The 22,850-nt window shown below is 46.2% G+C and overlaps 2 protein-coding genes across 5 annotated transcripts in view; both read right to left on the bottom strand.

Moving 5' to 3' along the window:
* Positions 1-4,931, bottom strand: part of usta (uronyl 2-sulfotransferase a) — an 80,798-nt gene extending 75,867 nt beyond the window's left edge. For 2 of the 3 annotated variants that reach the window (XR_011886873.1, XM_072265640.1), the window contains exon 1: positions 4,630-4,931. Coding sequence is in view for 2 of the 3 variants with exons in the window: in XM_072265640.1 (XP_072121741.1) it covers positions 4,630-4,810 (181 nt within the window). In the remaining variant the exon portion in view is untranslated. The remainder of the gene's footprint in view (positions 1-4,629) is intronic. The other variant, XM_072265639.1, reaches the window with a different exon arrangement.
* Positions 4,932-13,989: 9,058 nt separating this feature from the next.
* The window catches only part of LOC140201475 (SAM and SH3 domain-containing protein 1-like), a 99,320-nt gene continuing 90,459 nt past the window's right edge, over positions 13,990-22,850 (bottom strand). For both annotated transcript variants that reach the window (XM_072265641.1, XM_072265643.1), the window contains 3 exons: positions 20,867-21,948; positions 18,767-18,898; positions 13,990-16,481 (listed from right to left, as the gene is read on the bottom strand). In XM_072265641.1, the coding sequence (XP_072121742.1) occupies positions 16,410-16,481; positions 18,767-18,898; positions 20,867-21,948 (1,286 nt within the window). In that variant the 3' untranslated portion in view covers positions 13,990-16,409. The remainder of the gene's footprint in view (positions 16,482-18,766; positions 18,899-20,866; positions 21,949-22,850) is intronic.

Below are 22,850 nucleotides of genomic sequence, written 5' to 3' on the forward strand. Positions count from 1 at the left end.
AAGAAACTGAAGAGAAAGGAATTGATGACTTTGGCGAAGAGCTAAAATAAACCACGTAGGTCGGTGATTGCTCACGTAGCCATTCAGTCAAATGCTGCAGAGACCAACTGACAGCAAGTTCTGACATGTGTTGCTTCTGTTCAATAGAAAGAGCTAGAAGCTGTTTGGCTGCTCCTAATAAAACAGGAGCATTGTCATGGGATACAGATTAGTATTTAAGTTAAACAAATTCCATGCAATCAATTACAACTCTTCTGCTTTCAAAAGTAGTAAAGAAATAATCCACATATACAGCTCAAACTTTACCATTTAAGTAAAAGCAACCAATTTCCTTAGCAATGTCTTACAAGGTTTAGATTTTCAATACTAGCAACAATCCAATCTGCTCAGTGCTGAACCAGTCCTTAGTCATGTAAAGAACATAGAGTTGTGTAGCATGAAAACAGGCTCCATGTCTACCATCAAATTCCGTCAAACCTACCATCAAACAGGCTCCATACCTACCATCAAATCCCATCTATTAGCAGTTATCCAATTGGATGATTTATTTTTCCCTAGAATAGCTATTTAGTTGGGAAAAGGGAATTCCAAAAGCAATCATTTAACCTGCCTCAATAAACAGGGAAAGCGTCAATCACTGTCTGAACAACTGGGATGTGAATAAAGGAATAAGAGAGTCAGTCCCAACAAAGGACAAAAGATTACAAATTCTGGGGGCATCTAAGAAACAGCTTAAAGTTCAAGACTAATTCTCATTCAACCATACACGTGTACAGTTTAACAAAACAGCATTCCTCCAGGGCTAAGGTGGAAAACACAGAACCAACAGTCACACACAGCACACATATAGTCATGAGAACAGATAGTCACAAAATATTAGCACAACTCTGGGTGACATAGCCTGAAGAGTAATGGTGCATGGGATGTTCCATGCAAGAACAAGTACACAACAGTTCCTCATCTTGCGTTGGTTCAGCAAAGGTAAATCAGCTTGTCTCATGCTGGGTCAACCGCAGATATTCAGCTCGTCTTCCATGGAGCGAACTGGAGAGCAGCGCTGATGGAAGGGGCCATCTCCCAACCCAGCGTGGATGATATTTCCAATGCACCCGCCATGCCCCTGTCTTTCCCACACCAGCAAAGGTGACTCCTCCAGTGGATGGCTGTAACCAGTGAAGCCAGGGCTCAGTTTGTGCAATAATCGAGGCTATGCAGCTCCCCTGCTGTTGGTCTCACCAATGAACCGGACTTGCAGTATTTTAAATTACTGATGTCCATGACGATTGTACAATCACAAGAAGAACATTTAAGACACAAATTTGCTCCATTTGTTACACCGGAGAAGCCACTGCGACCAAGCACACCTCCATCTTTTAATGCACTGATAATGGGTAACATTGCTGCTGTATCACCTTGTAATACCAGATGAAGATGAGACCAACTTAATGAACCTACAGACATTGGAGAGAATCGTTTTCATTAGCCTGTTAGCCATTTGCCTCATTCTTTCTGATGTTTTATTCAGCTGATGAAATATGACAGCTTGCTGGTTGCAGTGCTCAGCACTGAGTTCTGCTTTCCACAACAGGATGGAGGCAGAAACAAGTCCACACAACATCAGTACTGCAGCTAGTTCAGGTAGCTTAGTGAGAGGCGAGTGTGGGTCAGCAACGTTGCCCAGATTAAAGTGGCCACTACAAAGAAGGGGTAGAGTGCTGTCGGGCAAGGGTTCCCAACCTAGGGTCCATGGACACCTTTCTTTATGGCATTGGTCCATGGCATACAAAAGGTTGGGAACCCCTGGATCAGAAGAAACAATCACAACATTTCAAATCAGGGTACAAGAGAGTAAATGTGTAGCAAAGATCTGATTCTGCAGAGTTGTACAGCTCCTTCTACTTTTGGCACCTTTATCAAAAATATCAATGCAGCAAGTGTGAAAGATGACCATTATTTTTCCTGGCCAAGGAAGTTTAGTTGGGAGAAAAAACTAGGCCTGCTTTCACTTGAATATAGCACACACAGAATATATACAAGATCAGACAAGCAATCCCACACAAGGATTATTTTATTCTTCACCACCTAACTCTTCATTCCCTTTCCTCATAAACACATTCACCTTCCTCTTAACTACTCCAAGTGGTGTCAAGTTCCATATTCTCACGACTGCCCGCGTAAATGTTTCTACAGGATATCTGTTCAATTTCTTGATGACTACCTTAACGTTGATAAGGAGGAAACACAGGAGTCATTCAGAATGGTACTGACCACAACCTAACTTGCATCAAATGCAGTTTGCCCATCATCTCTGTTCAATGACAAACATTTGCCCCCATTACACACTGCAGTCTTGTTTTCAAAATACCAAGTGGCACCCTACCCTATCTCGGAAATCTATCCAAGCCCCAAGTTTTTCTAAAAATTCATCCTCAACTTCTGGCGCTGACTTCAGTGAATCTCTGGAATTCCCTGTGTAAATCCCTGCCTTTCCATCTCTCTCTCTTCCACAAGACATTCTTTAATTATTGATCAAGCTCTCTCCTCTGTAGGTCCGATGCTTTGCAGCTTCTGTACCACACAATGATGCAGCCAGACAGGACACTTTCCATGGTGCTCCTGTAGAAAGTCGTTAGAATGGGGGTGGGGAGCCTTGCTTGTCTCCATCTCCTCAGTAGACACTGCTGTGCCTTCTTGACTAATGAGGTAGTGTTGCGGATCCATGTTAGATCGTCTGTTATGTGCACACCAAGGAACTTTGTGCTCTTCACTCCCTCCACAGCACAGCCGTGCAATGCAGAGTGGCTGACCTGTGTCCACAATCATCTCATTTGTCTTGTCCACACTTAGACTCAGGTTGCTGCTCTCGCACCAAATGACAAACCTCTCTACCTCCTTTCTGCATGCCAATTCACCACTGTTGAGGCCAACGCTGTAGTATCATCAGTCAACCTGATGAGGCTTGAGCTGGATCTAGCAGTGAACTCAAGGGTCAGCAACGGACTGAGCACACAGCCCTGGGTGCACCAGTGCTCAGTGTGATGGAGCTTGAGATGTCGCTGACAACCCGGACTGACTGGAGTCTTTCAGTCCAGAAGTCCAAGATCAGTTAGAGAGGGGTGTTGAGTCCCAATGACGACAGCTTACCTGCCAGCCTCTGAGGGAGGACCACGTTAAATGCTGAGCTGAGTTGATGAACAAATGAGGCATCGTTTTCTCGGTGGGACAGGATGTAGTTGCGAACTGAAGTTAAGGTATCATTAATGGACCGGTTTGAGTAGCAGGTGAACTGCAAAGGGTCCAATGTGGCTGGAAGATGGGACTTTATAAGATCCATTATCAGCTGCTGTCATTACTATTGTTTTTGGGATATTTCCTGATGCCCTTTTTAACACAGAAATCAAGATTGCACATAACATTCTGAATGTGGTCTAACCAACATCTGAAGCATGCTTACAATGACTTTTACTTAATTGTAGAAATCCTAGTTGTCACTAGCTTTTAGTGATAATCAGTTTGTTCTTCTAATCCTTTTAAATAACTTTACAAATTATGTGACCTTGTTGTTCTCACCAAAATGTATTAACTCACAGATACTGTAATTCACTTTGCAATTATTCACTCACTCCCATAAATCTTGCTCAATCATTTGATCCAATCCTCCATTTAACAGTATTAGCATATTTCAAGACGATTCAATAACATCAATATTCAGCAGACATTTTAACTGCTAAAGTACTAAATCAGTTAACACATTGGAGAATAGAGGGTGTTAATTTAAGATGAGAGTTTAAACTGTTCTTTAAATCGAGGGTTATTAGTCGAAGAAATTCTCAACAAGAAATGGGGGCAGCATTGAATTGGTATTTTATCCCATAAACTACATGAATAAGTGTTCAAAAGGGGAACATTTAAAACCGAGCAAGAAAAAAAAGCTCTTTCTGAGAAACGGCACAGACTACAGGCTAAATAATTAGTGTAGAAGAAGAACTTAAATATCTCATATTTATACTGAGCAACATCATTTTCAACGATCAACTGCATCTCCTAAAATGCTGCCCGACACGATCATTTCCTGCAATCCCTCAAAAATGATCGCGTATCTGTTGCGCTTATAATGCACAGCGATTTGCCCCACAACCTTTAACGCTCAACTTCATGAACCTTCTAGGAAGCGGCAAGAACCCAGACAATTTCTGGAAAAATGAGCGAGGAGGAGGACGTCCCAAGCCAACTTCTCCAGAGTTCGGGAATCAAGGTCGCCAGAGGGGCCAGCTTTCTGCTGGTCACCCAACACAACCCTGGACGTTTCCACCGATTTTCGTTGCTGCCTTTCCGTCTTTACTACTCAGCGATTCCTTTACCATCTCTTCCCATCTGTCCCACCTTGGCTCATCGGATCCCCGGCTTGCCAGCCGGCTTTCTCCCCATCACCTGCTACCAAATTTGCGTTGGTTTTCACCCCCCACCTTCCTGTGGAGTGCGCGGAGTGGAGCCGAATCCAATCTGACTTCTAGGGCGCTCCATCCGCACAGAACCCGAAACCCCCACCGTCGGCGGGCGGAGCTCACGCCTTCTCTCCCTGTCCCACCCGCCAGCCGCCCGGGGCCCCGCGGCGCCGCCGTTACCTACCCAGGTATTTGCGGAGCTCCAGCAGCAGGGCCGGGGCGCCGCCGTTGAGCTGGAAGCAGAGCGAGACCAGGCTCAGCAGCAGCACCAGGGCTAGGCAGAGGCCGTAGTCCCGCAGAGAACACTTGAGCAGCTTCCTCAGCACCATCATCAGTCGCCTCACCCGCACCGACCCTCCTCCCATCGGGCTCCCGCTCCGCCACCGACTGCCCACTCACAGCTCATCGGCAACCACCGCACCACTGCGACCAACGCTCAGTCTGAAAGGCGGCCCGCAGGCTGATCCCACCCCACACCCTGCGCAGGGCCTTCCGCCCGCAGCGCCCTCTGCAGCTCCGGCTGCCGCTGCACGCCTTCCGCCCGCAGCGCCCTCTGCAGCTCCGGCTGCCGCTGCACGCCTCCCCCCCACCCGCCCTGCAGCGCCCTCTGCAGCTCCGGCTGCCGCTGCACGCCTTCCGCCCGCAGCGCCCTCTGCAGCTCCGGCTGCCGCTGCACGCCTCCCACCCCCCCCCCCCCCGCCACCCGCCCTGCAGCGCCCTCTGCAGCTCCGGCTGCCGCTGCACGCCTCCCCCCCCACCCCACCCGCCCTGCAGCGCCCTCTGCAGCTCCGGCTGCCGCTTTTTCGGCAGCCTTCCACGGAGGGCGCCCTCTGTTGCTCCGGATCCTTCACCACGCCTGGGCTCGCTAACCTTTCCCTCTCCCTCCCCGCCCCCCCGCTGCACAATGGCGCCCTCTACCTCTGGAGTTTCCATTCATTTGCAGCGGCACCGGTCCCCAGTTGACAATGCTGTTGGGAGCAACCCCATGCAATCTTTTGTCTGGAACTGAGAGGCTGCAGCACCTGTTCGGGCATCTGGAAGGGGTTTCTGCTGATGTTCTGTTTGTGCTTTCATCCATTGCCCTCACCTATGGGCACCTGGGGTGGTGGGTTGGTTGGAGGGGGGACCTCTGAGCTAATCTGCTCTTGGCCGGCCTTGAATTGTCATTCACAGGTGGACATTCTCTCTTCCCTATCAGGCAGAAGATACAAAAGTCTTAAAACACTTAACCCCATGCTCAAAAGCAGCTGTCCCTACTGTTGTAAGACTATTGAATATTTCCCTATTATGATAAAATGATCTTTGACCTCACAATTTATTTCATTACAATCTTATGCGTTATTCTCAATAGACAATAGGTGCAGGAGTAGGCCATTCAGCCCATCGAGCCAGCACCACCATTCACTGTGATCATGGCTGATCATCCACAATCAGTACCCCGTTCCTGCCTTCTCCCCATATCACTTGACTCCGCTATCTGAAAGAGCTCTATCTAACTCTTTCATGAAAGAATCCAGAGAATTGGCCTCCACTGCCTTCTGAGGCAGAGCATTCCACAGATCCACAGCCCTCTGTGTGAAAAAGTTTTTCCTCAACTCCATTCTAAATGGTCTACCCCCTATTCTTAAACTGTGGCCTTTGGTTCTGCACTCCCCCAACATCGGGAACATGTTTCCTGCCTCTGGCGTGTCCAATCAGATCCCCTCTCATCCTTCTAAATTCCAGTGGATACAAGCCCAGTCGCTCCAATCTTTCAACATATGACATTCCTGCCGTCCCTGGAATTAACCTCGTGAACCTACACTGCACTCCCTGCATAGCAAGAATGTCCTTCCTCAAATTTGGAGACCAAAACTGCACACAATACTCCAGGTGGGGTCTCACCAGGGCCCTGTACAACTGCAGAAGGGCCTCTTTGCTCCTATACTCAACTCCCCTTGTTATGAAGGCCAACATGCCATTAGCTTTCTTCACTGCCTGCTGTACCTGTATGCTTACTTTCAGTGACTGATGAACAAGGACACCCAGATCTCATTGTACCTCCCCTTTTCCTAACTTGACACCATTCAGATAGTAATCTGCCTTCCTGTTCTTGCCACCAAAGTGGATAACCTCACGAGTCTATGGTGGCCAGTGCTGTCATGTTTGCTGTTGTGTGCTGGGGCAGCAGGCTGAGGGTAGCAGACACCAACAGAATCAACAAACTCATTCGTAAGGCCAGTGATGTTGTGGGGATGGAACTGGACTCTCTGACGGTGGTGTCTGAAAAGAGGATGCTGTCTAAGTTGCATGCCATCTTGGACAATGTCTCCCATCCACTACATAATGTACTGGGTGGGCACAGGAGTACATTCATCCAGAGACTCATTCCACCGAGATGCAGCACAGAGCGTCATAGGAAGTCATTCCTGCCTGTGGCCATCAAACTTTACAACTCCTCCCTTGGAGGTTCAGACACCCTGAGCCATTAGGCTGGTCCTGGGCTTATTTCATAATTTACTGGCATAATTTACATATTACTATTTAACTATTTATGGTTCTATTACTATTTATTATTTATGGTGCAACTGTAACAAAAACCAATTTCCCCCGGGATCAATAAAGTATGACTATGACTATGACTATTTATCCACATTAAACTGCATCTGCCATGCATCTGCCCATTCACCCAACCTGTCCAAGTCACCCTGCATTCTCATAACATCCTCCTCACATTTCACACTGTCACCCAGCTTTGTGAAATCTGCAAATTTGCTAATGTTACTTTTAATCCCTTCATCTAAATCATTAATGTATATTGTAAATAGCTGCGGTCCCAGCACCGAGCTGAGCCCCACCACTAGTCACTGCCTGCCATTCTGAAAAGGACCCGTTAATCCCTACGCTTTGTTTCCTTTCTGCCAACCAATTTTCTATCCATGTCAGTACCCTGCCCCCAATACCATGTACTTTAATTTTGCCCACTAACTCCTATATGAGACTGTATCAAAGGCTTTCTGAAAGTCCAGGTACGCTATATTCATTGGCTTTCCCACGTCCATTTTCATAGTTATATCCTCAAAAAATTCCAGAAGATTAGTCAAGCATGATTTCCCCTTCGTAAATCTATGCTGACTTGGACCTATCCTGCTACTGCTATCCAAATATGCTGCTATTTCATCTTTTATAATTGACTCCAGCATCTTCCCCACCACTGATGTCAGCCTAACTGGTCTATAATTGCCTGTTTTCTCTCTCCCTCCTTTCTTAAAATTGGGATAACATTAGCTACCCTCCAATCCGCAGGAACTGATCCTGAATCTATAGAACATTAGAAAATGATTACCAATGCGTCCACGATTTCTAGAGCCACCTCCTTAAGTACCCTGGGATGCAGACCATCAGGCCCTGGGGATTTATCAGCCTTCAGTCCCATCAGTTTACCCAACACCATTTTCTGCCTGATGCAAATTTCCTTCAGTTCTTCCGTTACTCTAGGTCCTCTGGCCACTATTACATCTGGGAGATTGTTTGTGTCTTCCCTAGTGAAGACAGATCCAAAGTACCTGTTCAACTCGTCTGCCATTTCCTTGTTCCCCATAATAAATTCACCCGTTTCTGTCTTCAAGGGCCCAACTTTGGTCTTAACTAATTTTTTCCTCTTCACATACCTAAAGAAGCTTTTACTATCCTCCTTCATATTCTTGGCTAGCTTGCCTTCGTATCTCATCTCTCCCCCAGCCCCCCATTGCCTTTTTAGTTATCTTCTATTGTTCCTTAAAAGTCTCCCAATCCTCTGGCTTCCCGCTCATCCTTGCTATGTTATACTTCCTCTCTTTTATTTTTATGCTGTCCTTGACTTCCCTTGTCATCCACGCTTGCCCCTTATCCCCTTAGAACCTTTCTTCCTCTTTGGAATGAACTGATCCTGCACCTTCTGTATTATTCCCAGAAATACCTGCCATTGTTGTTCCACTGTCATCCCTGCGAGGGGATCTTTCCAGTCAACTTTGGCCAGCTCCTGCCTCATGGGTCCATAGTCCCCTTTGTTCAACTGCAATACTGACACTTCCGATTTTCCCTTCTCCCTCTCAAATTGTAATTATCAAACCACATTTTAATGAATTGATCTGTATGAACAGTATGAAAGACAAGCCTTTCAAAGTTCAAAGTAAATTTATTACCAAGGTATGTGTATGTTGCCATACATCACATTGAGATTCGTTACCTTGCAGGAACACGTGAAAAAAGAAATACAATAAAATTTTACAAAAAAAAACTATACATGAACAAAGACTGACAACAAATGTGCAAATGAAAACAAACTGTTCAAATAAAACTAATACTGAAAACATGAATTGTAAAGAGTTTGTGAAAGTTAGCCGGTAGGTCATAAAATCACCTCAGTGTAGGGGTGAATGAGGTTACCCAGGCTGGTTCAGGAGCTCGATGGTTGTAGGGTAATAACTGTTCCTGAAACAGGTGGTGTACCTCCTGCCTGATAAAAAGCATCCAGAAGAGGGCATGGCCTTTATGGTGGCGGGGGGCTTTGACAACGGATGCTGCTTTCCTGTGGCAGCACTCCATGTAAATGCATTCAGTGGTGGGGAGGGTTTTGTCTGTGATGGGCTAGACTGTGTCTGCCGTTTTCTGAATACTTGTCCATTCCAGGGTGTTGGTGTTTCCTGTGACACAACCAGTTAGGATGCTCTCCGCTGTCCATCGATAGAAGTTTGTGAAAGTTTTTGGTGACATACTATGGAAACTTCAAAGAAAGTAGAGACATCGTTGTGTCTTCATGTTGGCATGCTGGTCCCACAAAGGATCCTCTGATATTTTAATGCCTATTGAATTTAAAGTTACTGACCCCCCTCCACCTCCAATCCCCCGACGAGGGCTGGCTCCAGTTTCTTCCTCCTGTAGTTCTTTCGTTTTGCTGACATTGAGTGAGAGGTTGTCCTTGTGACACCATTCAACCAAATTTTCATTCTCCTTCATTGAGGTCGATTTTTCACCACCTTTGATACAGCCAACAACAGTGGTGTTATCAGCAAGCTTAAATACGCCCTTGAAGCTGTACTGGGCAGACAATCGTAAGTATGAAGTGAGTAGAGCAGAGGGCTAAGCACACAGCTCTGTGGTTCTCCACTGCAGATGGTGAGCGTGGAGGAGATACATTGCCAATCCATACTGACTGGGGTCTGCAAGTGGGGCAATCGAGGCTCCAGTTGTACAGGCTGGTAACGAGGTCCAGCACTTGGAGCCCAGTGATGAGTTTCATGGGGATGATGGTGCTGAATGCTAAGCTGTGGTCAATGAAGAGCATCCTGATGTATGCATCTTCACTGTCCAGATGTTCCAGAGCTGAGTGAAGAGCCAATCAAGTGGCATTTGCTTTTCACCTGTTGTGACAGGAGGCACATTGGAGCGGGTTCAAATCACTCCTCAGTCAGGAATCGATGTGCTTCATCACCAACCCCTCAAAGCACTTCATCTTGCTGGATATAAGTGCTACTGGACGATAGTCATCGAGGCAGGTTACCACATCCTCCCTGGGCACCAGCATGGTTGAAGCACATGGGTGCCTCAGCCTGCCAAAGCAAGGGGTTGAAGATAGCCATAAACACTCCAGCCAGATGAGTAGCACAGGTCTCCAGGACTCAGCCAGCTACTGAAGACCTGTGCTGGGCCAGATGATTCACCCTCCCGGACGATGCTCTCGTGACATTCTCAGAAACTGAGATCACAGGGCTGAGGGGTTCGTGAAGGTGCCTCCAATATTCTGTTGGCCAAGGTGAGCATGAAAGGCATCAATCCCACCTGGGAGCAAAACCTGGTTGTTATTTACGCTGCTTGGCTTTGCTTTGTCAGAGCTAATGGCATTGAAGCTGTCACAGCTGTTGAGCGTCCCTCTATGATTCAAATTTAGTCTGGAAGTGGCAATTCCTGACTAAGCTTTTCACTGTGACACTTAAAAAAAAATCACAACTCCATTAGAACTGACTGCCTGCCCCTCTTCCACAGATACTGTGGGTGTTCCCCTTTCGTCCTGATCCTATTGGGGAGGGAGCATGCGGTGTCCATTGGCTGGCTGGAGCCAGTGGGCAGGCACCACAGGAGCTGAAACACGGCTCGGGCCATAAGGATCACATGGTAATCAAATACAGTTGTAAGCATTAAAAATATTGAAGTAATTGTTTTATTCTGACTGCAGAGGCTCTGATGGGGAAGGTCCAAAGGAGACTCCTGGCACTCCACACAAATTAGCTAAGAACATCTGTTACAACTCTTATGAATTATTTAAGTTTACATATGGATGATTGTAACAATGTATTAATATGTGTGGCCAAGTGGTTAAGGCGTTGGTCTAGTGATCTGAAGATCGCTAGTTCGAATCTTGGCTGAGGCAGCATGTTGTGTCCTTGAGCAAGGCACTTAACCACACATTGCACTGCGACGAAACTGGTGCCAAGCTGTATGGGTCTTAATGTCCTTCCCTTGGACAACATCGGTGGCGTGGAGAGGGGAGACTTGCAGCATGGGCAACTGCTGGTCTTCCATACAACCTTGCCCAGGCCTGCACCTTGGAAAAACTTCCAAAGTGCAAATCCATGGTCTCATGAGACTAACGGATGCCTATAATAAGTAATGGAATAACATTATTTGTACAGAATATTCATCAACATATTCATTTGTTTTAGATTTTTTTAATGAATAAAATACATTTAAGATTTACAAAATACCCTAGCTGGAGTCTGCTGGCAGTGATGGGTATTTGTTCTTCATCACCTTCCCTTATTAGTGTCCAGCTTGAGGCATTGCAAAGCAGGTCATTGTTTCCAAAGTAGTTAAAAGTTCCTTTGAAATGCTGGCGAGCAGTTGCTAGATTGACATTAGAAATAAAGGAAGGAAAGACAAACACAGCTTACCACACACTCAGTGGTACACCTGCTCATTAATGCAAATATCTCATCGGCCAATCATGTGACAGCAAGTCAATGCATAAAAGCATGCAGTCATGGTCAAGAGATTCAGTTGTTGTTCAGACCAAACTTCAGAAATGTGCTCTGAGTGACTCTAACTGTAGAATGATTGTTAGTGTCAGGCAGAGTGGTTTGAGTATCTCAGGAAGTGCTGATCTCCAGGCATTTTCATGCTTACAGAGAATGGCGTAAGAAACAAAAAAAATATCCAGCAAGTGGCAGTTCTGTGAGTGAAAACATCTTGTGAATGAGAGAGGTCAGAAGAGAATGGCCAGACCGGTTCAAGCTGTCAGGATGGTGACGATAACCCAAAGACCCACACATTTCAACAGTGGCGCACAGAAGGGGAATCTCTGAACATACAAAAGGTCAAACCTTGAAGTGGATGGGCTACAGCAGCAGAAGACACAAACATATATTAGGAGGTACTGAGTGTATAGTTGGGGGCTCTGCCATACGTTTTAACCTACACTGTTCTGGTACCCACCATCCTTGTCATTGGAATTAGTTCAGTTCAGCTTCACCTTAATTTGAAAATTCTCATCCTTAAATGTCCTTCTAGGTCTTCTCCTTCCATCTCTACAATTGCCTCAAAGCCTCAGATAACTCTACTCCTCAAAATACCAGTGCAGGATCCTGAACCAAAATGTTGAATAACTCTCTGCTTCCATGGAAGCTGACTGACCTGCTGACTTCCTCCAGCACTTTGTTTTGAATCCAGACCACACCACCTGCAACCTCCTGTTACCTTCATGTTCCCATGTTCATTGATATTCTGCCCGTGCTCCTTTCCTCAAAGTCTGGACCTTCAACTCTCCTCAAGCATAAATGAGCACTGACTTCCCCAACCTCTTAGTTCTTGCAGACTATTGGTCTCCTCAAAATGCTTGAATATGTTATAGCTGACAAATTCGCAATTGTAGAATCAAGTGCTCTGGCTTTGCTTATCACACCCCCATCCCTAATGACCTCAGTGGCCCACCCCTGCCTGCACACCACCGCTCAGCTAGTTCTCATCTCCCTGCAAAAACATCGTTCACATGGAAAATGATGTGGATCACATCTAGTTCCACTTGACAAGTACCTCTCTCTGCTCAACATCCAAAAACTGAATGAGGAGGGCATTCCTCCCATTAAATAGCAGCTTTTCAGAGGCATTTAAGGAGACACAAGACTATGCAGGCAATAGAACAGGAGTTCCTATCCTAGTGTTAATGGTAGAGGGTCCATTGCATAAAAAGGTCAAGAACCCCTGCTGTAGAGAGGTATCGATCACATAAAAAGGAGAAGACATTGAGTTCAATTTGGCATCACATTTGGCAGAGACATCATGGACTGAGGGGCCTATACCTTCACTCTTCATTCATTCTATACCTCAGGAAGACCAAATTCCTTTTGGATCCCACCATGGACTCTGTTCTCTCGATCCCTCTCCTTGGCAGATGGTTGAAGTCTTGGTGTCACATTTGTCCTTGGGCTACGTTTGGCAGCAAAGATGCATGTCATCACCAAGACCTGCTGCCCCACCTCACCCTTTTTTACTTCTCCGCATTCCCTCCCTCATTCTATCCTTTCCACCCTCCTTCAAAGCTCCTCTGCCCTCATTGTCCGAAATCCATTTCTTCCACCTCCCAACCCTTGTTTCCAAATCCCTTCATGATCTACATACTCTTTCTCTCTCTCCCTCATCTCCTATGGACCTTTAATTCTCTAGTTGAGGTACTTAACAAATCCTTATTTTGAAACCATTTCCCATCTCATTGCATTCATCTGCCAGGGTACAATTCCTTCCTTGAACAACCTTCAGTTTTTCCAGGGTTTTCTGATGTTGCACTTGGTCAAATGTCAAGAGCAGTGACTCCCACTCCACCTCTGGAATGAAGCTATGATAGGGTTGGGAAGACAGTAGTCCTGGCAAAACCCAAACTGGGAATTGGTGAGCAGGTCAGTGGTGAATGAGCATCACCAGGTGGCGCTGTTGACAACACCTCAGTTCATTGGATCTACCTTGCTGTTTCTGAACCGTGTGCGTCTAGGCACACTTTCACATTGTCCCTTCTCTGTTTAAATGAGAGATTAAGCAGACAGGCTCAACATGTGCAGATTACAAGTTTGAGAGGTGGTCTCATGGGACTGGACGAAGTTCTCACAGAATCTCTGCAGCAAGGGACTGTTGAGGAGTTTGAAAGGACTTCTTCTCTCAGAGGGGACTGGATTTCCCTGCCCCTTGAGTGGCAGAGTTTGGACCATTAGATATGTTTAAGAGAGATACATATTTGGAAGATTGAGGAATTGAGGGCTGTGGGGTAGGCAAAGATGGGGAGTTGAGGCCTGTGTAGATCAACCATGTAGTGGAGCAGGCTCGAGGGGCCTGGTGGCCTACTCCTGTTAAATCACGGTCTCAAAACTGAGGGCTCAGTGATTCAGCGCAGAGGTGAGGAGAAAGTTTTTGTGGATAGAGAGTCCTTGGAAAGCTTTCCCCTAGAGGGTGGTGGCAGCTCGGTAGCAGAGACAGAGGCTGATAAAACTTTGGATATCAAGACAGTCAAAGTGGTATCTGACATGATCTTGTGGAAGCAGACACAAGGCAGAGTCTAGCTCTTTTCTTCCTCCTTTCAAGATGCTGCATTAAAACCAACCTCTTTGACCAGGCTTTCTCCCATAATTCCTCTTCAGGCCACTCAATTTCTTTTTGGTAACACACACTCATGAAGCTCCATTGAATGCCTGCAGTCATGGTAACTGAACTTTGTAAGCTAAAATATTTATAATCTTGCTAAATTTGACTTCAAACAAGTGACTTTTCAGGAAAATCTACAACTTTGTCCAACTGTTACTTTATTCTGCTAAATGAAACAAGTTAAGAATATTTACACATACAATACATTCCTCAAGATACACAAGGTACAATTCTGATAGACTACATTTTTATAAGATTTTGCTACTGGTATGTTATAGTTACATTGTTAAGGAAAGAAACATACAATAAGTTATTTAAATATTCTCAAATACAAAAAGTGCATCAGTTTAATTTTGTGCTGCTTTTCAGTATTTAATTTTGCTGGCAACATTTAACATGAGACTTGGACACTGACCAGTATACATCTCGAGAATATGATCCCGTCCTAAATAGCGTCAAACTCAGATGGAGAATTAGAAGATTATATTTTTTCTTTAAATTGCAAATGTCACAAAAGAGCTTGTAATATTTAAAGCTAAGCGAAGGAAACTAGTAGGAAGTATTGAGTAACTGGAGATTAAAATCAGAAAATAACAGAAACACTCAGGCAGAAACAGTGGAGAGAGACACAGCTGACGTTTCAGATTGAACAGCCTTCATCAGAAATGAGTATACATTTGAGGTTAAAGACTGTCTGTCAGAAACAAGTTGGTGTTTCACTCAGAGACCCTCCTTCAACCTAACATAAATTCAGTTTCTCCCTCCACAGATGCTGCCGGACTTTCAGAGCGTAACAAGCATTTTCTGTTTTAATATCAGATTTTCAGCGTCTGCAGATTATTTTTTTATATATTAATTTTGAATACAGAACCAGAATTAGTTATATGGAAGTCTTGAAGTTGGCATTAGAATTAAATCGCTTCTTCCTCTTCTTTGAGTTTTTACGGCAGTTGGCATCCACACCATTGCATTACTGCCAAAAAAGCTTCGCTACTTTAGGTAAACGTGCCGGGCCCAGGATTCTGGGTGGAATTGGGAAAACAAAGATTTGGGAGAATGGGGAGAAAGGAATTTATGGAATCTGACCAGAATATGTTTTTGGTGGAATGTACCAAGCCTCCGGGCAGACTTCAATCAGTGGAGCACCTAATGCTCTTCATCAAGTCCTGAGCAGTAATAGGATTTCGGGAATTCCTTGCATAACCTTGTGGGAATTCTGGTTCCTTGGGCCGTCACAAGGCTAATGGAACTTGCCAGGATTCCGGAGCTGAAGGCAAAAAATAAAATACTTCCTCCGGGCCCAGGAGGAACAGCAGTTCAAGGTTTCTGGAATCTTAGAGGAAAACAGAGGGAAAAGGCCAGGAATGGCAAGGTGGAGTTTAACTGAATAGCTCACATGGACACGACACCAAATGGCATCAGTGTTGATTCAGTGGACTACTGACCACCTTCTTGATCTTGTTTGCAAAACGTTTATGAATTATTCCTGTATCTCAAAAATCCAGTTCCTCTTCATTAGGATTTGAGTTTCACAAATATAGACAGCACATGGCATTAAGAGGTGACATGATTCAGACAGGCTGAAAGCCAACAACTTGCTAGCACAATGATGAAGGAATAGTTTACAAGCATTAGAGTTATGGCACATTTCCACCTCAGGTCACAATTATGACTAATTGCCTAGTGATGCAAAGCAAGTAGTATTGGATAATTAGTATATTCAAGCTAGTGATTATGGGTTTAGAATGGAGAGTGAGAATGGCCTTCATACAGAGTGACGGCCCAAAACAGACAGCGGAAGGGCGCTCGTGCTCTGAGGAAGAACCTCGGTCCACTGAGCATGAACCTCGGCTAGAAAATGAGAGAGCTGTTTTTAGTGGGTGTGCGTTACACTAAAATCTTCAGTGATTATTTGACACAGCAGTGGTTGACTTTGTGATATGCACATGAATGCTGGCAGTGGAGAAAACACCAGCAGTGATGTGCGCGGAAGCCCTCTCTACCAAGGAGGCACACCGCCTCATCAGGAGAGCTCCCTGCCATCACCCCACAACCTCACGGTGGGCACCTTGGCTCCACGCTGCTTCTTCCATCGCCCCCCTCACTCTGTACCATCGGACCACTGACAGGTCCTGCTGTTGGAGACCCACCGCTGGTGGGGGGAATTGAAGGAACGCAAGACAACCTGTGCCTCTCCGTGTTCACGCCGGGTTTTACCATGGGGACCTGCTGGCCTTGCTTCCATCAGGTTTCTAACTAATGCCTCGGAGTGCTGCATCAGATGCTGATGATGAGATGAGATCCGCGCCAGTCCTCTGAAGATCAGCTCCGCGAAGACTTGGGCAGTTCTAGGGCTGTCGAATTTTTGCTCATCTTATCGAACGAACTCGGAATCTAAATATCATACAAACAGAAAAATTGTGATTCTGGACGTTTGACTTGTTCAGTCCAATTAACCGAACTTTTCACAGTTTATTCACTGACAAGTTAATTTCCTTTGTTGTGTCAAATGAGGGAAGAGATTTCTTTTTGGATTTCTGTCTTTGCCCCATTCTGCTGTTGTGCACTTGTCCTTGTATGTATCATTGCACTGTGAGCCTTGTGCCAACAAGGAACTTCACTGCAACCCAACAATAAACAATCTGAATCAGAATGTCGGGCAGAGCCTGGTCACCGTCATTTTTTAGCATTGTAATATGTTTCTTTATTTTTATACGCAATTGGAAAAAGCAAACAATTAACATACTTCATGGACTCTGCCAGCACACATCTTCCCACCACTGGAAATTTTCTTCATCATACCTTGCGAAATTTCTCCCATCCAAACAATTGTGACTTTCTGCTTTTTTAGTCAACTACATCTTTTTACTTCAGCAACTGGAATTTGTAATGCCCAAAGTTTTAAACAAGATAAATGATTTTTTTTAAATTGCCAATTTCACAACAGGAGCTTGGATTAATTTGCTGTACACGAGTATTTTTGAAGAACGGTCATTGTTATAAAGGACAAAAATGCAGCTGCCAGTTTGTGCACAGCAGTAAGGTAATTGCCAGATGCATAAACGGGTAAACATTGTTCAGCATGGTCCAACAGTGTTTTAGTCTCAGGAGATCTTCTGCATGCATCTTGGAAGGACAACTGCCCCTTGAGAGCTCAAACAACAGTATCCCAGATTTTACTGGAGTGTCATTGTGTGCAATGTGTTCTAAAGCAGGGCTTGAGTTCATGAAGACAAGAAAGTCTGCAGATTCTGGAAATCCAGAGCAACACCCACAAAATGCTGGAGGATCTCAGCAGGTCAGGCAGCATCTCCGGAAATGAACAGATAGTCGACATTTTGGGCAGAGTCCTGAAGAAGGGTCTCGGCCAGGAATGTGGACTATCTGCCCATTTCCATAGATGCTGCCTGACCTGCTGAGCTCCTCCAGCATTTTGTGTGCATAGCTTGAATTCATTGTCTTTCTTCTTAAACCAACACTGACATTTCACACAAGTGTGACAAGGGCAGACTATTCACTGTGGTGGCATCAATCAAGTTGTATTTTGCTTCTTCGGACGGCCTCTTCCTGTTTCAATGATACCCTTACCCCCAGTGGGTTGACAGTGAGCATTTAGTATGTTCTAATGAAAATTTGCTGCTGCGCAAATGCAAACCAAATCTCAGTGCAGGACAGCAGAACAAGTCCTCTCAACCTGTCAGATTGAGGTTCTTCAGATATTCCATCGTATCTTAGAAAAGAAATCTAGAGTGGGCGTTTAAGCCATCATTTATAACTGACAAGGCTTATTTATTTACATTCATCTTCATTTAACTCCTTCAGAAAACAAAGGCACCACAAACAGCTACAGTACTTCCATATTTTTACCATGTAATAAACATACATTACTGTGTGGAAGTCTTAGATGTATATTATATATATTTATAGATAGATAGATAGAGCTGGGGTGCCTAAGGCTTTTGTATTTGTCAACATGGAGCGGACAGTGAGTTTATAGATCTGGCAGGAGCAAAGGATGTTGGGGAAAGTGAGAGTAGAGCACCATGGCAGGGGTGGCAGAGAAGGAATGCCAGAGATGGTGGGGGGTGAGGTGGTTTCAGACACACCCAGCCCTGAGACACCAGGCAACGTCATTTGATTCCAGACAATTGGTTTATTGATCATTAGAGAATGCCTCGCTGGTGCTTCTTGCTCCCTCCCCTCTCCTTTCCCCTTTTCCTAACTATGACTCCCCCTCCCTGCTGCCTTCCCACTCTCTTTCCCAATGGAGACCCGCATCAGAACTAGGTTTATCATCACTCACATACATCATGATTTTTTTTTGTGGCAGCAGTACAGTGCAATACATAACATTACTACAGTCCTGTGCAAAAGTGTTAAGCACCCTAGCTATTTTTATGCACCTAAGGCTTTTGTACAGTACAAAAACAGTAACAGGTTTATGCCCTCAATTTTGTAATGAATAATGAAGGAAGATAGGTTGCTTTTTTGTCAATGATTTTGTTCATGCATGGTGGCTCAAATTACAAACTGGAAATTAGTTTTGAGACAGAGTGCAGAGGACCGATGGCTATGTAAAGGGGAAGGTGTGAGGACACGAGTGATTGTGGTGGGAGGGGGAAAACGATGTTAGCACCAGAGGGCTTGGACTCGTTATAATTACTGCTCACAACACTCACTGCCATTCGATGCTGCTTGCGAAGCTGCCTGACTCTGACAAGGTCCATGGCTGCAGCCACCTGGTCCAGTGGATGCTGCAGGTTCTCCGAATATCTCTCTATTAGTGCCATCGGAATCCCACAGCGACCATGCTGAAACACCAGAAAAGGCCCGGCCACGTCAGTTAAAGACCAGAGCGAGTTTTACACAAAAATTTAAGCAGTTGGTGGCTTAATTTGTTTTTGTCAGCTTTGTTCCTAACAGGGTTATTTCATGATCAAACCAGATATTGGCTCACATTCGGGTGCATGTGATTCATTCAATCAGTCAGGAACCTCTGGCCTAGTTTTTCTTATGGTGCGTATAAATGTAACTGATGTTTCATGGGGCAACACCTTTGTTGAGAGTATTAAAGGAGAATATCCATTCTTGTTATGCTCTAGGATCTCGTCAGAACGACTTCCAGCTCATTCACGGCCTCCCCCTCCAGCGCGTGGCGAACTCTGCCATTGGCTTTCTGGTTGGGTATCTTTGGGTGCTGCATGGCTGCACGGCAGAAGCAGGGTTGTTCGAGCAGCGTCGTGGCCAAGATCAGAGCTCACGGTGAAGCACCAACACATGGCGAGGGTAGACTGAGCGAGCTGGGGCTTTTCGCCTTGGAGTGAAGGAGGATGAGAGGTGATTTGATTGAGGTATACAGGATGAAAGGAGTCATCGATCCAGTGAATAACCAGAGAGTTTTTTCCCCAGGGCGGAAATGACTAAACCGAGGGGCATAACTTTAAGGCGATTGAAGGAAAGCATAGGGGGATGTCAGGGGTAAGTTCTTTACACAGGGAGTGGTGGATGCGTGGTACACCCTGCCAGGGGTGGTGGTAGGGACAGATATATTAGGGACATTTAAAAGACTCTTAAATGAATGAAAGAGAAATGGAGAGCTACGTAGGAGGGAGGGGTTAGATTGATCTCAGAGAAGGCTCAAGGGTTGGCACAACATCATGGGCCAAGGGTCTGTACTGTGCTGTAGTGTCCTCTGTTTGCTCTCCAACTGCGGACCTACAGACCCAACACACCATCCATCTGCGAGTTACCTGGCTTCACCTCCTGATTCCCAAAGGACAGCAGTCAACCGGTCTTACATTACTTGTTCCTTGTCAGGAGATCCTATGAGCAGGGAAGGGCGGGCATCGGTCATGGGGAGCAGCAGGCAGGAGCAGCGTCCAACCATGGTTACATCAGGGTAACAGACCCTACTGGTCCAACGAGGCCGTGCCACCCAATTACACCCGTGTGACCAATTCACCTACTAAATCGCAGGGTTTGGAATGCGGGAGGAAACCCATGCAGCCACAGGGAGAACGTACAACCTCCCGGGAGTCAGTGGTGGGTTGCAGGCACTGTCATAGTCCTGCACTAACCGCTCAGCTAAAATGGGTTAATCTAGGCGGCTGGGTAGGCTTCTTCGCCTCATGCCGTGTCCCTCACTTTCGATGAATGTCGGTGATATCACAGGATGGGATTGTGGTTCTGCGTTTATGGATTGGACTATTGTGTTTATGGACTGTGACTTTTTCAGACGTGCTTTTTGTACTGTGTTTTTTTTATATAATCGTCCATTCCTTTTCGGCCTTGTTATGCAAGGGGAGGGGGTTTTGGGGGTTAATGTTTTGTTGTGATGTGGTAGTTTTTTTCGTGCTGGGAAAGGGTTGTATTTTGAAGGCCGATGTTCCTGTTCCGTTTTGTGCGAGAGGAGGGGGCTTGTGGGTTGATGTTCTTTTAGTTTCTTTGTGCGGGGGAGGGGTTGTTTTTAAGGGGGTCAAATGTTCCTGTTCCCTTTTCTGCGGGGAGAGAGGGGTTGCTGATCAGGATGCTGTTCATTTTTGTGCGGGGGGTGGGTGTGATGTTTCTCTCTGAATGACTTTCATGTTCTTTCTTTTTTTCGTGACTATCTGGAGAAGACAGATTTCAGAGTTGAATATGGATACATGCTTTGATAATAAATGAACCTTTTAACTTTTGATCTATGCAACATTTCTAACAATAACCCTGCAGTTCTACAGAGCCCTTACATGAATATTAACTACAGCCCATTTGTTTCCCCAACAAACATTCAACCGTACCTTATCGGAGTAAGGTTTCTCTGTCAGATCAATTGCTTCCGATTCTAACTTGTTCTCTATTAACGTTTCTAGTTCCACCTCTCGCATCCGGGGGGGCTTCCGTCCGGAGGCAGGACACAGCTTCACTCTCAGCTGTGGCGTGCAGGAGGCCTCGGCTGGTGCGGACTCTGGAAGGCAGGGTATCTCACTGACCAGCGGTAAGCTGGCTGGTTCGGCAGTGCGACAGTGTACGTGCAAAGCGGGTGCCAGTCTGTACTTGCTACCGGTAGAAGGGTTAGAGCTGTTTAATATGTGAGACGTGGGGAGTATTCCATTTCTCATATAGTCTCTGCATTTCTTGGCAGGCACGGGTGGTGGCTGAGAAGGGTGATGGCTATGTGGTTTGTTTTCAGTCACTGTCTCTGTGCCTTTTGCCGAAGTGCATGTCCCCACCTGGTCTCTGCAACTGGCTGCTTGCTCAAGTGCCATTTGACCGGGCAGGTCACACTTTGGAGCCAGGGAGAGCACACTCCTCCCTTCCGATGACTGACACGGGTTGGCGACTCGAGCTGTCGGCGGGGCAGGGTGAAGGTCGCCAGCTGTTGACCGCTTTCCCTGGGCTTCTGTAGCCCCGGCCTGAGCCGGATCAGACCTACAGCACCCCACGGTGCTGGGGCTGCCGACGCCCTTGCTGTGGGTCTCCAATTGCATGCCGAGTCCAACCTGCTGAGGCGACACAGTGCGGGCCCCTATACCCGGGCTCGCTCCCGAGGGAGAGCGGGCATCTCGGCGCAGCTCATCCAAGGAGCGGGATCGTTGCCATGGCTTCCGGGCAGCATGGCAGTGCACCGGGCCCTCTGAATTTGTCCTGGCTGGCAACCTCTGACACCCCTGGGGAGGAACTGGAGGGCCAGTGTAACCCAACCGAACACAGGGGGAGGCACACAGAGTTGCTGGCTTCTCCTCATCTCTCCCAAAGTCTACGTTCCCAAAACAGTCTGCGGGGTGAACTGGCAGCTGTTCTGGCGGTGGGCACTGGAACGGTAACCCCAGTTTTGCCAGCGATCCGGCCGTCACCAATGGCCATGACTTCCTGCTTTTGCCTAAAGATAAGGTAAAGTTTGTCACCATGATGCAAATACAGCCATCAGCTTTGGAAATAAATCTACCCAACAGTCAACAGGAATGCAGGCACTGCTCCTGTGGACGGCTCCCAACCCAGACATCCCACAAATTGGAAACGCACCCGCAACCCGCACAGTAGAAGGTGCGGCCAGAAAATTCAGTGGCCTATTTCTGTGTTGTTATAGTACTAACAAGTCAGCCTTTTATAAAGCAGCCCCACTGCAGGCAAATGAGCCACGTGGTCAAATTGTGCACTGTCACTCAAGTACAAAGTGTGTGCTTCGCTGTTGCGAGCACCATTTTTCAGATGGGGCATTAAACTGACACCTTCTCTGACTTCTGAAGTGTGTGTAAAAGACCCCTTAAATGAAGAGAAGGGGCCTTTCTCCCTTGTAAGGTTGCTGAACTCTGCTTGTCAGCCAATATCGTTGAAAGGCCAACATCTGGTCCCCAGCACCACTGCTGTTGGTGGAACACTGTTGCGTACATTTTGAAGCTGAACTGGAGTTTAACCAGGGTCCCGGTCATGTGACCGAGCTCAGGGCACATCCAACCCTAACTGGCACTCAGCCAACCCTAATTGGCAAATTGCCAAAAGGTCAGACACAAAACTGACCTCGCCGTCAGGTGTGACATCATATCCGGTTCCGGTGACCTTCTCAAGATGGCGACTCAGTGTCAGAGAGGGCCAAGAGGCTGAATTACCTACGCCGTTCTACCATGGCTTCCTGCCCATTTTCATCATTAGTTCATTTATATAAGTGTAAATCCTTGCCCTTTGCCCTTGATAGGCTGTCAGCAACCCTTGAAATTCTTGACTGGGCAGCAATGGGGGAAATGTGCCCTCTGACCTTAGGCAGCTTTAGTCTGTGTTTTGGTA

The sequence above is a fragment of the Mobula birostris genome, chromosome 8 (assembly GCF_030028105.1).
Source record: "Mobula birostris isolate sMobBir1 chromosome 8, sMobBir1.hap1, whole genome shotgun sequence".
NCBI lineage: Eukaryota > Metazoa > Chordata > Chondrichthyes > Myliobatiformes > Myliobatidae > Mobula > Mobula birostris.